Genomic DNA, 16,609 nt, shown 5'->3' on the forward strand with positions numbered 1-16,609 from the left:
AACTGGAAGCATGGTGGTACCTTCAACGGAAATAGGGAAATTTCAAAGAAGGGAGAGTGGGAATAGGGAGGAAGATAATGAGTGTTCAGTTTTTGACGTGTTGAGTTTGATGTTTTCAGGACATCCAGTTTGAAATATTCAATAAGTAATTGGTGATACAGGACGTCAGGGAAGTGAATAAGGCTGTATATATAGATCCGGGAGTCATTTGAGTGGAAGTGACAGTTAAAACCAAGGGAGCAAATGTGGTTATTTAGAAAGAGGAAGAAGAGAAGAGAGCTTAGGACAGAAGCTTGAGAAATACCCACAGTTAGGATGTGACAAGGATGATGATCCAGCCAAAGAAACTGAGAATGAGTTGTCAGAAAGGTAAGAGGTGAACCAGGAGAAAGAATAATGTCATGAAGACCCAGAGAGGAGAAAAATATACGGGAGAAGAGGTTAGCCAGCAGTGTCATGCAACACATTAGTGGAGAAGGATGAGGACAATGAAAAGACCATTGGATGTGGCAATTAAAAGGTCACTGGTAATTTCAAAGAAAGTAGTTTTAGTTGAGTGATGAGGTTGCTGTTAAGCCTGAAAGTTAGGCTTAAGTGACCTAAAGTGGAGAATTGACAGATATTATGATGAAGAGAAAGCTAACATGTAATCTTAACTGAAAATAGAATTTTATTTCTAAGTATGTTTTAATAATCATCTTTGTCTTTTCCCATCCTGGGACTAAAGATTTAATATTTTTCTGTTTTTGATATTATGCAATCCAGATGTAATTTCTATCAAAGACTGATTTGATGTTTCTTTTCTAGGAACGGTTGGAAATTGCCAATTTAGCAAACCAAGATCATAACTCCAGGAAAGACCTAATGGGATACAAACCATCTGTCAATATAAATGGAGGTGTCTTAGACCATGTAGGCCATGTTAAGCATCGTGCAAACTCCACAGGGAGATCAAAGTATGTACCTAGTACTTCTGGTGTGGGAGGATGTACATTGATTTATAGTGAGCTTTTTTTGAGAAACATTTAGGGGCTGATGGGGATTATATGATTTATCATTTGGAGGGTCTCCTTATAATTTGTTATCCAGTCTTTTCAGTGGTAGTGTAAAAGTGATTTATCAGTGTCATCAGCTTTTAAGATTAAAATGTAACCTATACTACAGTGTTATAATTAGAGAAAATTCTTCTTTCTAAATAACATTTTTTAAACCTACACTCATTCCTAATAGAAAATTTCATCAAAGGCCACACTTTGAAATGTCCCAGTTATGTTTCTAATTCCAGTTTAGTCTGCCTTTTAAATACTCAATACTCAAACACTATAGAAGAGAGTTTTTTTCTTGGTCTGGATGATCAATACAAATTTCACAATATATCCTTTTTGACCTCTTGTCATCAACATAAATTTGGGGGATTTTACAGGGTAAGTACAAGTAGCTCTTGTTTTATAGGGCCCCTTACATAAGAATGACTGTCCCAGAAGAGAATTGACATCCTTGTTAAGGCCACCAGAACTCTTCTTCCTACTTTCTTTTGGATGCTGTAAAGCTTCTATAGCCTAGTTCAGGGAAGAAGAACAAAAAGTCTGTGTTCCCACCATCTAGGTCTGCATTTGGATGAGAGTAGTTCCTGGCCTCCTGATTTGGTATACAGAAGCAGTTTTACTGTAGAAATGAAGTTATAAATATGGGGTGTAGTTTCAGAGCTTGCCATTGTATGGCTTGCTAACAAGGAAAGAGGAATTCTTCTGCAGAAATAGAATATGGGAGAGAAATGTGTGTTCCTATTGGCCATCAAACAAATTAATCAAGAGATGATTAGGGCCTATAAATGGGAGCTGTGGCATCTGAGGGTGGGATTGATCCTTAAAGTCCTCTGTCCCAGGAGTTACTGAAGCCTTCATTAACCTCACCCCTACCCTGCTCACTGCTGGACCTTATATCCTCCAGTTATTCTACATTCCTTTAACATTTAGTATCCATTGGAGATTATATTACTTTGCACTTATTGAATAAATAGAAATACCTAGTGTTATTTCAATTGAATGGCGTGTCATAGGCAAAGTTTTTCCATTTCTTGGGTATCCTTACTGGAAAGTAATACATAAAATATTAATAGAATCATAAAATTGTTATCATAAAATTGTTAAGTAAGTGGCCTAGTGGATAAGAAGCTGGCCTTGAAGCCAGGAATATGTGGGTATAAGTCCCATCTCTGGCACAGACTGGTCGAGTGACCCTGGGCAAGGTGCTTAACCTCTCATGCTCTAGGCAACTCCTTTTTTCTTTTTTCTTTTTCCTTTTTTTTTTTTAGTGAGGCAATTGGGGTTAAGTGACTTGCCCAGAGTCTCACAGCTAGTCAGTGTTATGTGTCTGAGGCCAGATTTGAACTCAGGTACTCCTGACTTCAGGGCCGGTGCTCTACCCACTGTGCCACCTAGCTTCCCCTTGTAGGCAACTCTTTTAAGACTGTAAAGGTACCTACCTGCATTGGTACAGGGAGTTTCTTCACCTGAAAATTCTTTATACCAGAGGGGTCCAAATAGGGGTCCATGTGCCTTTAAAATGTAATTGGGAAATGTTTAACAAAGCAAATAAAAATATAGTAGAACATAGATAATATTGATTTGTGGTTTTCTAAGTCAATATGTAGCTCAGTAGGAATCAGTTTCTAGTTGTTTGATACCTAGAGTCTAATCCCAAGCCCTATCAATAGACTTATCAGAACTAGAAGAACCTTTAAATTCAACTCCTTGATTTTGGAGATGGGGAAACTGAAGCCAGAGAGGTTAAAAGATCATGTGATCTGTCGGGGACAGGCCTAAAACATTCAGGATTCTTAGTCTGTTGCTCATTCTGCTACATCACATTCTAACACTTAAAGAATGATCATTGCCTGACTAACGGCCTTTGCAGGCAATTTCAGTAATGCTAGCGTACAGTTCCCCTTGGAAGGGAGTACTGAACACATGCACAGTAATATCATAGAATACAATAGAATGGTTTATCAGAACTAGGCCACCCCGAGCTTAAATAGATAGAGCCCACAAGAGATCGAATATGCCGGTGTACCTTCCCTTCAGTTCTTGTCTCACCTTATTTTCTTGGAGTATTTATAGTCTCCTCAACGAAATGGTTATCTACTTCTGAGTATCTTGGTATCCATCAAAGTATTTACCGTAGTGTCTTAAATATAGCCTATATTGCATATTTGTTGAATAGAATTGAATAAAAGGGAGAGGGGAAACTCTCCCTCTTTCTCACCGAAGACTCACATATGTCAAAATGTAGCAGTTAAAAATTATTTGCACTTTCTTGATTCACTAATACTAAGTACTAGGAAATACATTACATGAGCAGTCCTTTTCTTGCTTTACTCTTTATCATTTTCCTTTCATTCATAGATTTCTCTGCTTCGCCCAAGTTCAGGGAAATAAGCCTTTTATTTCACATTCTTACAACCAAACGTGATGAGATCATCCGTTTTTGTAAGCTAATTGTATCTCTGCTGGTTGTGATAGGAGTCAGTGTTGGGTAGGGGTGGGGAAGAAACTTGTAGTCTTTTAGCCTTTTTCGCATATTCATCTAACTAAATACAAACTACAAGAGAATTTAAGGTCTTTAAAATGAGGATTATTTTATTCTTTTTATTTGTACCCCTAGTACCTAGCACAGTGCCTGGCACATAGTAGATATTTAGGAAATAATGGTTGATTTTATTTAAATAATCAATTTAAATTTTTTAAAAATCAACTAACTAATAATTTATTAAGGACACACATGTGCCAGGCATGGTGTCGGTCTCTGGGAATACTAGTACAGAGAATAAGCATAGCAAAACATTGACTTAGTTGAGTAAAATGGTTTTGATTTTTCCTAGGATTGTATGTAACAACTTTTTTTCCTTTACTACTAGAGCAGTGATTGTAATACAGTTATATAAAATGGCTCCACTGTTTAAAGTGTGCAACACTGAACGTAGTGTTTCCTTAAAAACAACAACAACAACAACAAACACTTGGTCTATTAGAGAACACCTCTGTTGGTGTTTTCCACAAGCTATGATTTATTTTCTTGGACAGATTTCCACTTTATAGTTCATTATGTTACAACATGTGAGGGTCTGCCAAAAAAAATAATAATAAATAGAATTTAAACAATGGCAAACACAAGAAAGAGATAGACCTTGGACTGTTAAGGATAAGAACAAAGAAGTGATGCACATTTCTTTTTGTGTTTTGTGAAAAAATGCAATAACTTGTTTTCATCGTTCATATGATTACAAGTGTCCACTATTATTTGTGACATGACAGGAACTTTTTTATGGAAAACTATAGCTTATAATGAAAAAAGCTTCCTCAACTCAGATATAATGACAAGAGCTAAGGCCAGACAAATCTGGGTGCTGATACTACCCATGTCACTCACTGACTGTGGCCTTGTAGAAGTACCTTAATTTCTCTGTGCTGCAAGTCATATAAAATTCAAGAAAACTCCCTGATAACCCTGCCTTCTTTATAAAACTAATAGCCTACAAATGTGAGCTAAAACACTTTGAAGTTCTTAGAAGCAAAAAGCTACATAAACGTGGTTTCTGGTATTGATTTGAGTCATATTGAGTCACTTACAATCTCCTAGGTTCAAAGGAGTGCTCAGAGGCCCAGAATGACCAGATTATATGCTGAATTCCATGGTTGAGTGATATCATATCATCTCCCAGCTTCAGTTTGTTCAAATTTTGGGTGATAATAGTTCTTTGTATAAGATTTTTAGGCTTTTGAAATTTGAATTCTAATAACTGCAAAGCTATTTGTACTTCTATGCATATTGAAAGGGCCTCATCTGTTTAGAGGGCAGTAGTACATTCTGTAAACATTAAGTTACTTTTAACAAAGATTTCTTTCTGAACTGGATTGGTTTCACTAATCCTTATTGAGTCAGGATAAGTAATGTAGTCTTGATAAACCTTGCAAATCTGGGCAAGGACCCATTTACTCATCTGGCTTCGCTTTGGAAGAATTACTCAACACTCTCAAATTTGGTTTAGCTCCAAAAGCCAGCCAGACTGAAATAGGGTTCTTGGAGGAGATAAATGGGATTTGTCTCATAAGAATTATGTAAATGACAGTCATTAAATCCCACTGGTGCTAATGAGACTCATAAAATATTGTCCAAGTGTCCATCCTATTTTAGAATCGTAGAAGTCCCATAGTACTATGCTAGGAATGCTGGGGAATGTCTCTATTATCAAAAGAACAAATTTAATTTTTTTTTGTGACTTTATTCATCTGTCTTTTGGGGATTAAGTATGGAAATCATCCTTGAAGTCCTTCATTCTAGGTTGAACTTTGTGGAAAAGGAATTTTTAGGATCAGGTGGAAGAGCGAGACCTTTATGGTTCCTTCCATCTTTAGAGCTCTGATCCTGTGGTTTCATAGTTATGTATCTGAGCAAACACCAGACTCCTTCAAGGGATCAAGAATGATAAAGCAGAATCTCTTCACAGTAGTGATTATAACAAAAATGTTAGCTAAAAGTACTTTACATAGAACCTGCTGTGTCTCACAGTTCAGTTCAACAGAGGCCATCTCTTTGAAATAGACCATTCGTTCACCAAACATTAAGCACTTACTGTGTGCTATATGCTGTGCTAGACGATATAGGACTCAGAGTTTACATGGCACTTCTCTACCTCCTTTAGAGCTTACAGCTTAGTAAGAGATAAGACAAACACCCTTAACCATAATACACTGTATCACATTATAAGTGCATCAGAGAGGTGCAAAAAAAAAAGTGTTATATTAAGTCTCCTGGAGGTGGGATGAGGAATCAAGGAAGGCTTTTTGAAAGATACCTGTCAGGTGGCTATTGCAGTGTAAGATAGGTGGTAATGAAAGCCTGTACAATGGAAGTGGTAATAGGAATAAAGAGGAAGGAATGCATATTAGGGAGATGTCATGAAGGTATAATTGACAGGACTTGCTAAAAATTGGATATGAGATATGAAGAAGAAAGAGTAAAAAGTAACTCCAAGGTTTTAAACACAAGGGTCATATGAATTTGTGTTTTCACATACAGGATTAGTGAAGTATAGAGGAAAAATAATAAGCTTGGATTTTGGAGATCCTAAGTTTAAGGTGGTGGTAAGATGTTTGTGTAGAGGTCCCTTAGGCAGTTGAAAATGCAGGTGTGATACACAGAAGAGAGGTGAGGACTGTAGCTTTAGATTTAGAAGTCACTTATACAAAGTGGTAATTAAAGCAGTGGTGATTTGCTAAAAGGGCAGCTAGGTGGCACAGTGGATAGAATACCATCCCTGGAGTCAGGAAGATTTGAATCCACTCTCAAATACTTACTAGCTGTGTGACCCTAGGCAAGTCACTTAAACCTGTTTGTCTCAGTTTTCTCATCTATAAAATGAGCTAGAAAAGGAAATGGCAAACCACTCCAGTATCTTTGCCAAGAAAACCCCAAATAGGGTCACAAAGAGCCAGATATGACTGAAACTACTGAATAACAACAAGCTTGCTAAAGACATGAGCAGGTAGGGAGAAAAAAAAAGGGCCAAGGAAAGTCTCTTGGGGAACACCCACATTAAAGAATTGGGAAGAAGATTAGGAGCTGTGAAGGAGACAGAGTAAAAAGTAGAAGAAGAACGAAGAGTGTTGTGTGTCTGAAGTCAGAGGAGGAAAGAATATCCAATGGAAATGTGGTCAACAGTGGCATATCTTAAAGAGAGGTTAAAAAGAATGAGGACTGAAAAAAAAAAGTTATGGAATTTAGCAATTAGGAGGTCACTAGTGACCTTTGAGAGCAGTTTTTGCCAAATTGTGATGGCAAAAACTCACTTGCAAAGTGTTTAGAAGAGAGTAGGTGATGAAGAAGTGGGTTCAATTTTTGCCAGAATTTTGTGGAGAAAACTAGGACAGTAGCCAAATGGGAAAAGAAGTATTTTGGAGACTTTTTAAATATTGGGTGGACCTAGATATGGTTGCACACAGGTGGAAAGGAGTCAATGGGGAGGGAAAGACAGACAATTTATACAAAAGTGGGGATAACTATTTAAGGTAGGGCCTAGAGGTATTAGAAAGGAGTGGGATCAAAGACTTAGGTAGAACTATCTCCTCTTTTGTAACCAGAAGGTTTTTTGATAAATTTTGAGGAATAGAAGGTGAGAACTGAGCCTCCTAGTCTTTGAAGTAAGAGGCTAGGTCATTTGCTTTAAGGGGTTAGGATTGGTTGAGGGACAGTGAGGAGAACAGAGTTTTAGAACAGGTCCTGTGAGGAGTGTGATAAGATGCGAGGAAAATTGTCAAGCTGTAGTAAAGGGTCAGCCAAGGTTATAGATACTATAAAATTGTAGTAAGTGAAATCAACTGAGTGATATAACTTTGTCCAGGTGTGTTTTGCAGCTTGAGAGCAGAATTTGAAAAAGCAAATGATGAAATTGTCCAAGGAGGAGAATCCACAGGCTAACAATATTAGAAAATTAGGGGGGCAAAGTTTCTAGATCAGTAGCTAGTGAGACATTAAAAGGATAGACTGTGACATCAGTTCTGACAGTGGAGGCAATTAAAACCAGGGTCCAAGAGGTAGTCTAGGAGAATACAGGTGGGTCAAGGTATCAGAGGTCTGAGAAGAATGAAGAGTACTTTAAGGAGAAGTTGAAGATTTGTGGGATTGGGGGAGAGAGATTTGAGGTTTCCATATAGTGGAGAAGATAGAATCAATAGTTGGTCCAGAAGGGAAAACAGTCCTCTTGTTGTCAGATACTGGAGGAAAGGAGAGAGTAGAGTATATCAAGGGGTTTTAAGGTGAAAAGGTGAAAAGCAGGAATTCATATCAAATGGCTTCAATTTTCTCTGTAAAGTAAGAGGGAAAGAGTGAGTGTCTTAAGGAGAAAAGGGAAAAAAACGTTTGGAAAAACTTTTGTGGGAAATGAGATAGGGAATGGATTGGAGAGAATAAAAGCATTGCCTTGCTGCAGTAAGAGCTTAGTTGAAGTTGGATAACATGAACTCATGATGTACCCAACCACCACAGTGTGGCTTCCTCTTGCTTCCTGCAGCAACACATGAATAGAAGCAGAGGATGGGGAGTAATCAGAGACTGAGAAAGTACTGAGGGGTGGTAGGGATTGGAAGTCTCACTGAGGAATAGGTTTAGGAGAAGTCAAGAAAAGAGAGATGGAATGTTAGGAGCTTATGGTCAGTCAGATGGAGGTATGTCAGAGTTTTTAATCAGAAGAGTGGACCATTTATGGGTAATGGTGAGATAATAATATCACATTATTATTATTACAATGGAGATGGAATAAAAGAGTAGATCATGGGATTTAAGGAAGCTGAAGAATTGGGAGTTTAAGGAATCTAAAGGAGCATCAACCTGTTTAAATTTCAATAAGTTAGTTCCAGACATATACAGTGCTTAAATGATTATTCATACTTATTGAATTTTAATTGATCATAGTTAATTTATGTCTGTGTATTTTTTGAGGGGGGAGGAGTCTAGGCAATTGGGTTAAGTGACCCAGGGTCACACAGCTAGTTAAGTGTTATGTATCTGAGGCCAGATTTGAACTCAGGTCCTCCTGACTTCAGGGCCGGTGCTCTATCCACTGCACCACCTAGCTTTCCTGTGTATTTGTTTACATGTATGTGGGTATATATTTTATATATGTAACAGTTATAAGCTATATGTAGATGATTTTTGTATCATCTGGTGTTTCATCTTATCGTTGCTTCTCTTTGCCTCCATTAGCACAAAATTTAAGAGTTAATTATACGTAATCAGTGTCTGCCCAGCAGTCTAAATATTCTTTGTTTATTTGCATCAGTGTTATTCTAAAATTAAGATCTCAAACAAGTATCAAATCTAATTTTTTATAGTGTCTTTCATAGTGCTATAGACCTTTAAAATGCATTTTAATGTAGTTTACCCAGCAGCTTGAGATAGAACAAAACATCTAACTAGTTAGTAGGCTTGCAATAAAATCTGAAAAAATGGACTTATATATAGAACTGAAAGATAAATTTAAATATATTTGTGAAAAGCTGCCATTATTAGAGAAGAGAGTCTTTTTATAAATCATTTAGGAAGGATGACAGTAGTATAGTTCAGTGGTAGCAAATTCAAATAGATATGGATTCCTGTGGTCTACATATTGACTTAGAAAATTACAAATTAACATTATCAATGTTGTATTGTATTTTTATTTGTTGTTAAACATTTCCCAGTTAAACATTTTAATCTGATTCAATCTGCACTGAGAATTTGCTGGCCTCAAGTTTGACATCACTGGTAAAGAGAGTACCCTCATATTGCATAAAATTCATTTTGCATATTCTCATTATTTTGGAATGCATTTTAAAGATGTAGTTAATGTCAGAATTATTACTAAGGACATAAGAGTTATTGCAAGATGTCCTTTATTATTGCAATCCACCCGTCCCCCATAGTAGGTAAAGAGTTAGAAATATGGAGGGAAAATCTTTGCTTTGCTCTACCATTTAAAACCCCTAGAAGACTCAGTAAAGGATAGTAGGACATAGAACGCTGCTTCTTCAGGGCCAAGAGAGCTACGGGACGCATCCTTACTTCCTCATGTAGAAAGAAATCAGAGCTTACCTTCCAAGGTGATTTCTTTAAAGAGAAACCTTTATCAGGAAGTATATGTTCTGGCATATTGGTTAAAAACTGTCTTGTTACTTTGTTTCACACCTTGTATTTCTTACACTATTTTAGAAAATATGAAGAAATTAAATCCTTCATCTGAAATAAAATATTGGAGAATAGGTACATAGTTGCCGCTATATAAAATGCCATCCTTCATATTTTAAAATGGCTTTCACAGTGAAGTCAATTTCAGATTGACAGGTAGATATAAAAAGATATGTGTAATTGTTACTTTTTCCACAATGCTATGAACATAACTTGTCAACTTTTTGCTTAGTAAGGTTGGTTTCTCTTCCAGTGTATGGCTGTACCTTGTTGACTAGGACAGCTCAAATCAGCCACATTTGCACAATTTTTAAATCATCTTAATTCTTGCACTACTTAGATGGGGACAGATAGAAAATCAGATTCCAAATAAATGGGTTTTCCATGTTTAATGCTAAATTGAAGGAAAATTATTGTCCAAATTTATTTTTAAGGCGAGAACGTCAGTATTCTATATGTAGTAGTGAAGATTCTCCTGGCTCTTGTGAAATCCTGTATTTCAGTATGGGTAATCCTTATCAGCTCACGGTGCACAAAGGGAAATGTATTGGTGAGTAAACTAGCTATATCCATTTATTTTAAGGACCAGAAATGGCCATAAAGAAGAGTGGTAGGATGATGATGATAATTTACACAGATAGATAACCCTTTAAATTTGACACAGTACTTTATATTCTTTTTATCTCATTTGACCCTCACAACAACATGAGGGGAGGTACTGCTGGTATTATCCCCATAACACTGTCTACATCTTAAGAGGCATTGTAGTCTCACGGAAAGAACTCTGGATTGATGAGAAAGGTCCTGAGTTCTATTCTTGCCTATCCTTGGTTCATAGCATAATTTAACTGTTTCAAGAAATGAAGCTCTGAAAACCAGGCTTAGATAAAGTCTATTGGCATTCAAATAGAACTACTTGACTATGCCTTAAATTCAAATCACTCTGGCTGTCACTGATTGAAGAATAATAGGTCCCAGGTCAAGCCTAATTTGGTCATTGTTTGGGTTTTGATGGTTCAGACTGAGTGAAAATGGCAATTGTTTCTATTCTAGCCAGAAACCCTAAGGTCTTCCCCTCCCAAATTGATTTTTTTTAAGTAGGCAAAGTTGTTTTTTTTACCTAGCCTTAAATTACTGAATGGGTGTTGCCTCAGACAAACTGAGACCTGGAAAAGACCTTAATTTAAAAAGGCCAAGGTCTCCCACTGCATCTGGGGCCATCTCCAGTTGTCCTGACCTATGTCTTGCCACTGGACTCAGATGATTCTGGAGGAGAGAATGAAGCTGATGATTTTGCACAACCCTGCCTCACTTAAATCCAATTCACTTGCAAGTCAAGACATCACCTTCCTGATGTCACTGGTCCAGACGAAATCCAAAACAACAATAACAACAACAACCATAGTGTAATTCCAGGCAAATCTCTTTGAAGTTCTCTGGGGCTCATTTTCTCTGTCTATGAGAAAAAGGTAGTAATCTATGTTCTTAGGAGTGTATTAGGACAAATTAGATAATAGATTTTAAATTATGAGTTTTTTGAAAGGAGAGCATGCAGTAATACAAAGTATGATGTATTAACCAATTTTAATTTCAGGTATTAGGATTATCAGGCATCTGCCGATAAAATGATTTGCATGTTAATGTGAGTTTTTAGTGCCCTGTAGCCTTTTAATGACCATGAAGTACCCTTTTCACAAATTGATGATAGTAGCCTGTTTACCATTTTGTTGTTGTTGTTGTTGTTGTTGTTGTTGTATTGGGGATCTGAATAGGAGGCCCCAGTTTTGGTTATGTTTTATTTAGCAATTTCTGAAAAGATTATCCCTTGGAGCTATGCTTCTTGAGTAATATAGAATTTGACATAGTCGCTCAGAATCCAGTGTCTTTGCCATATATATGTATGTTATCTCTTTTAGAGATAAAGCTATCTCTATATGTGATATTCTGGGAGCAGGAAGAGTTTGGATAATCCACGGATGATATAAAAATGAATTTTAACAAGAAGCTTCAAGTTTATTTCCCACCAAATTAATTTACTTGAATTCCACCTCCTTCCTTTTCAACACTTCCCATTCTCCTTAAGGAGTTAAAGTGAGTAGCAAAATAATGAAAAAGCAGGCAATAGATAGGAGGAGATACAAAGGAAGTGGGTAATCTACAAACTTAATAATTAATTCCTGGTTAATTGAAAGTTGATTACATGGTGCCTAATATAGTATTCTGTACACAGTGACCATTCCATACAGTTAGTGACCAGTTGACTCTAGGGTAAATTTGAGATCTTTGAAGAAAACGATTGGCATTGGAACTACTTGTCTGAGAGACATTTGAAATTCAAAGCACAAAGCCCATTGTTCGTAGATCTGGAGACATCCGGGAGGTAAATTAATCCAAATCCTACTGCTCATTACTATGTCTTTGTCTGAGAGTCTCACTGGTACTCATTAAACAGATTGCCTTTACTTAATACCTTAATTAGAAAGTAAACTTGTACTTTGAAGGGTCTTCATAAAACCACATTATTTATTTTCCACAGCAGAGAATAGACTTTAAAATGTGCTTTGGTTTCTTATAAAGTTGTTTAAAAAAAAGATTAACTAATTAGCCATCACTTTCAATTGAAAAGTTTTAAAATTTCAAAGAAAAAAATGCATGTATTGAAGATAAAATACCAAAATGACTAGCTTATAAATCATCATTCTTAGCATATTCTGGTTCATAGCAAAGTTCTATTGTTAACTGTTTTCCTCTTTTCCTTCTGTAGTGTGTTCTTTGGTCCTATTACTGTTCTCCTTTTTTATTGCTGTTGTTAGCCTGAAACTTTCATGTAACACTGAAAATCACATTGAATGCCATACATACTAAGTTTATAATAACTTTTATTTAAGTAGCAGCTTTCCTCATCCTGTGAACATTTAAGAAAATGTACCTCTGACTGCTTAGATGCTGTATTCCATTTGTTTTATTAGCTTGTCAATGCTAAAGAAAATTGGAATTTTCTCACTTGGCTAAAAATTTCAGATGTCATTTATGACACAATAGACAGCTGTAGTCAGAAAATTACAAAAATGCTTATTTTAATAACAAATGTATGAAATAACATTAGTTAACGAGTAGAAGCTGCTTCTGCATTCTGATTATCAGTTGTCTCAGTACAATAATTCTTTATCCAACTGTTTAAAAAAAGTATGCTGTCATTTTTACTTTTTCTAAGTGGAAATCATAATCATACAATAAGATAGCAATTTTTAGGACCATATTCTGTTTTCCAAGAGTTTAGTTCACAAAAATACTAATGAGAACATATACCATGACTAAGTAAACATGCCTCTCTTCTCATTTCTTATATTTTACTCTAAGTAGCCACATTCAGTCACCTTTTCTGGCCCCTCCCTGATACCAATTCCTGATACAAGTAGGCACTTGTATTTACTGAGCATGTGTTGTTTTTAAGAAGCCCATTTTGTGTTCAGAAAACTATCAGATTTATTAGATGAATTTTAAAATGCTCTTAATGGTCTTTTTCCACGAAGTTGAGGTAATGCCCCAGATTCTTTCTTTCTGCACACACTGAGCAGAATAAACTTCATAGAATTTCATTATTTTCAGCTTTTCAATTTTTGGGTGTTTTTTTTTTTTAGTATTTTGAGAGTATTTGTGTCCATGTAACTATGTGGGACCATAGCAGGACGTTGTGAATGAATTTGATTATGATGTAAGTGATGGAAGATGTCGGTCTTGATATTTAGTCTGGTGGTTCTTTATGAGATATTTTTTCTGTCCCTCTGTTAGCTCTTTGTAAGTACTTTTCTTCATCTATCAAACCAAAGGAAAATATAACAATGAAATTTAACTTCATTTTTCTCTTTGTTGTTTTATATACAGACAATGATGTACAGCTTGGAAAACTAACCTATAATGCCTTGGAAACAGCCACTGGCAACTTTGTGCTCTTATATGAGTGGATACTTCAGTGGCAGGAAAAAATGGGCCAGTTCCTTACCAGTCAAGAAAGAGAGAAGATTGATAAATGCAAAAAACAGGTTGGAAACACCTTTTTCTTCATTTTTGGGCTAGTGGAACATTTTAATATGCTTCTATACTGACCAAATAAAAGGATTGCCTACTAGAAATGCTTTCTATAGCAATAAGATGAGAAAAAGAAATTGAAGGAATTAGAATAGGCAATAAAGAAACAAAACTGTCACTCTTTGCAGATGATATGATAGTATACTTAGAATCTAGAGAGTCAACTAAAAAGCTATTTGAAACAATTAACAACTTTAGCAAAGTTGCAGGATATAAAATAAACCTACATAAATAATCAGCATTTCTATATATTATCAATGAAATCCAGCAAGAAGAGATAGAAAGAGAAATTCTGTTCAAAATAACTGCAGACAATATGAAATACTTGGGAGTTTACCTGCTGAGGCAAAACCAGGAGTTATGAACACAGTTACAAAATGCTTTTCACACAGTCAAATCTAAACAATTGGGGAACTATTAATTGCTCATGGGTAGACTGAGCCAATATGATAAAAATGACAATTCTACCTGAGTTTACTTATTCAGTGCCACACCAATCAAACTACCAAAAAATGATCTTATAAAACTAGAAAAAAAAATTAACTGCATTCATCTAAAAGAACAAAAGGTTTATAATTTCAAAGGAATCAGTGGAAAAAAAAGTGAAGGAAGGCAGCCCAGCAGTACCAGATTGCAAACTATATTAAAAAGTGGTAATCATGAAAAGAATCTGGTACTGGCTAAGAGATAGAGTGGTGGATCAAGTGGAATAGATTAGGTACACAATACATATGCAGAGATCTAAGCTTTTGGGACAAGAACTCACTATTTGACAAAAATTGCTGGGAAAACTGGAAAGCAGAAACTAGGTATAGACTAGCATCTCACACCATATGTTAAGATAAAGTCAAAGAGGATACATGATTTAGACACAAAGGGTGATATCATAAGCAAATTAGGGGAACATGGAACTTTTTACCTATCAGCTCTATGGATAAGGAAGGAAATTATGACCAAACAGGAGATAGAGAGGATCATGGGAAATAAAATGGATGATTTTGATTATATTACATTTAAAACTTTTTACACAAACAAAACCAATTGGGGGGAAATTTCATAGCAAGTTTCTCGATAAAGGCCTCATTTCTCAAGTACATAGAGAACTGGATCAAATTTATAAAAATAAGAGCCATTTCCCAATTGCTAAATAGTCAAAGGATATGAACAGGCAGTTTTCAGAAGAAGAAATCAAAGCTGTCTGTACTCATATGAAAAAATTCTCTAAATCACTATTTTTTTAAAATATAAATTTATTTATTTTTAGTTTTCAACATTTACTTCCACAAGATTTTGAATTCCATATTTGCACCCCATCTTGCCCCTCCCCCACCCCAAGATGGCATGCATTCTGAATACCCCTGCCCCTAGTCTGCCCTCCCTTCTATCTCTCCCCCCCTTCTTCTCTCATCCCCTTCCGCTTCTATTTTCTTGTAGGGCAGGATAGATTTCTGTACCTCATTTCCTGTATTTCATATTTCCCAGTTGCATGTGGAAACATTTTCTTTTAAACATGCGTTTTTAAAACTTTGGGTTCCAAATTTTCTCCCTTCCTCCCACCCTCATTGAAAAGGCAAGCAAGTCGATACAGGTCATACTTGTGCCGTTATGCAAAACACTTCCATGGTAGACATGTTGTGAAAAACTAACTCTATTTCCCTTAATCCTATCCTGCCCCCCCCATTTATTCTATTCTTTCTTTTGACCCTGTCCCTGCTCAGAAGTATTTCCTTCTGATTATCCCTTTCCCAATCTGCCCTTCTCTCTATCATCCCCCTGCTCTCTTGTCCCCTTCCTTCCCTATTTTCCTGTAGGGTAAAATAGATTTCCATACCCAATTGAGTGTGTATGTTATTCCTCCTTAAGCCAAATCCTATGAGAATAAGATTCCCTCATTTCCTCTCACCTTCCCTGTTTCCCCTCCACTGTAAGAACCTTTTCTTGTCTGTTTTGTGCAAGATAATGTACCCCATTCTACCTCTCCCTTTCTCCTTCTCCTAGTATAATCCTCTCTCACCCTTAATTGTATTCTCCAGATATCACCCCTTTATCTTCAACTCACCCTGTGCCCTCTATCTATCTATCTATCTATCTATCTCTCTATCTCTCTATCCATACATATAATTTTTCGCCTTCTACTACCCGAATACTGACAAAGGTCTCATGAGTTATAAATATCATCTTTCCATGGAGGAATGTAAACAGTTCAGCCTTAATAAATCTCTTATGATTTCTCTTTCCTGTTTACCTCTTCATGTTCCACTTGAGTCTTGTATTTGAAAGTCAAATTTTCTATTCAGCTCTGGTCTTTTCATCAAGAATGCTTGAAAGTCCTCTATTTCACTGAATGACCATTTTTTCCCCTGAAGGATTATACTCAGTTTTGCTGGGTAGGTGATTCTTGGTTGTAATCCTATCTCCTTTGCCCTCTGGAATATTATATTCCATGCCCTGCGGTCCCTTAATGTAGAAGCTGCTAAATCTTGTGTTATCCTGATTGTGTTTCCACCATACTTGAATTGTTTCTTTCTGGCTGCTTGCAATATTTTCTCCTTGACCTGGAAACTCTGGCTACAATATTCCTAGGAGTTTTCCTTTGGGGATCTCTTTCAGGGGGATCAGTGGATTCTTTCAATTTCTATTTTGCCCTCTGGTTCTAAAATATCAGGGCAGTTTTCCTTGATAATTTCTTGAAAGATGATGTCTAGGCTCTTTTTTTGATCATGGCTTTCAGATAGTCCAATAATTTTTAAATTCTCTCTCCTGGATCTATTTTCCAGGTCAGTTGTTTTTCCAATGAGAT

At 36.2% G+C, this 16,609-nt stretch overlaps 1 protein-coding gene across 6 annotated transcripts in view; it reads left to right on the forward strand.

Annotated features, from left to right (window-relative positions):
- EIF2AK4 (eukaryotic translation initiation factor 2 alpha kinase 4) overlaps window positions 1–16,609 on the forward strand; it is a 109,099-nt gene that overhangs the window by 27,499 nt on the left and 64,991 nt on the right. For 5 of the 6 annotated variants that reach the window (XR_013485404.1, XM_078151337.1, XM_078151336.1 and 2 more), the window contains 3 exons: window positions 808–956; window positions 10,155–10,270; window positions 13,606–13,763. Coding sequence is in view for 5 of the 6 variants with exons in the window: in XM_078151337.1 (XP_078007463.1) it covers window positions 808–956; window positions 10,155–10,270; window positions 13,606–13,763 (423 nt within the window). In the remaining variant the exon portion in view is untranslated. Of the gene's footprint in view, window positions 1–807; window positions 957–10,154; window positions 10,271–13,605; window positions 13,764–16,609 lie in introns of those variants that run through there. The other variant, XM_078151340.1, reaches the window with a different exon arrangement.

The sequence above is a fragment of the Phascolarctos cinereus genome, unplaced genomic scaffold, assembly GCF_003287225.1.
Source record: "Phascolarctos cinereus isolate Bilbo 61053 unplaced genomic scaffold, phaCin_HiC Scaffold_3;HRSCAF=262, whole genome shotgun sequence".
In the NCBI taxonomy this organism is placed as follows: domain Eukaryota; kingdom Metazoa; phylum Chordata; class Mammalia; order Diprotodontia; family Phascolarctidae; genus Phascolarctos; species Phascolarctos cinereus.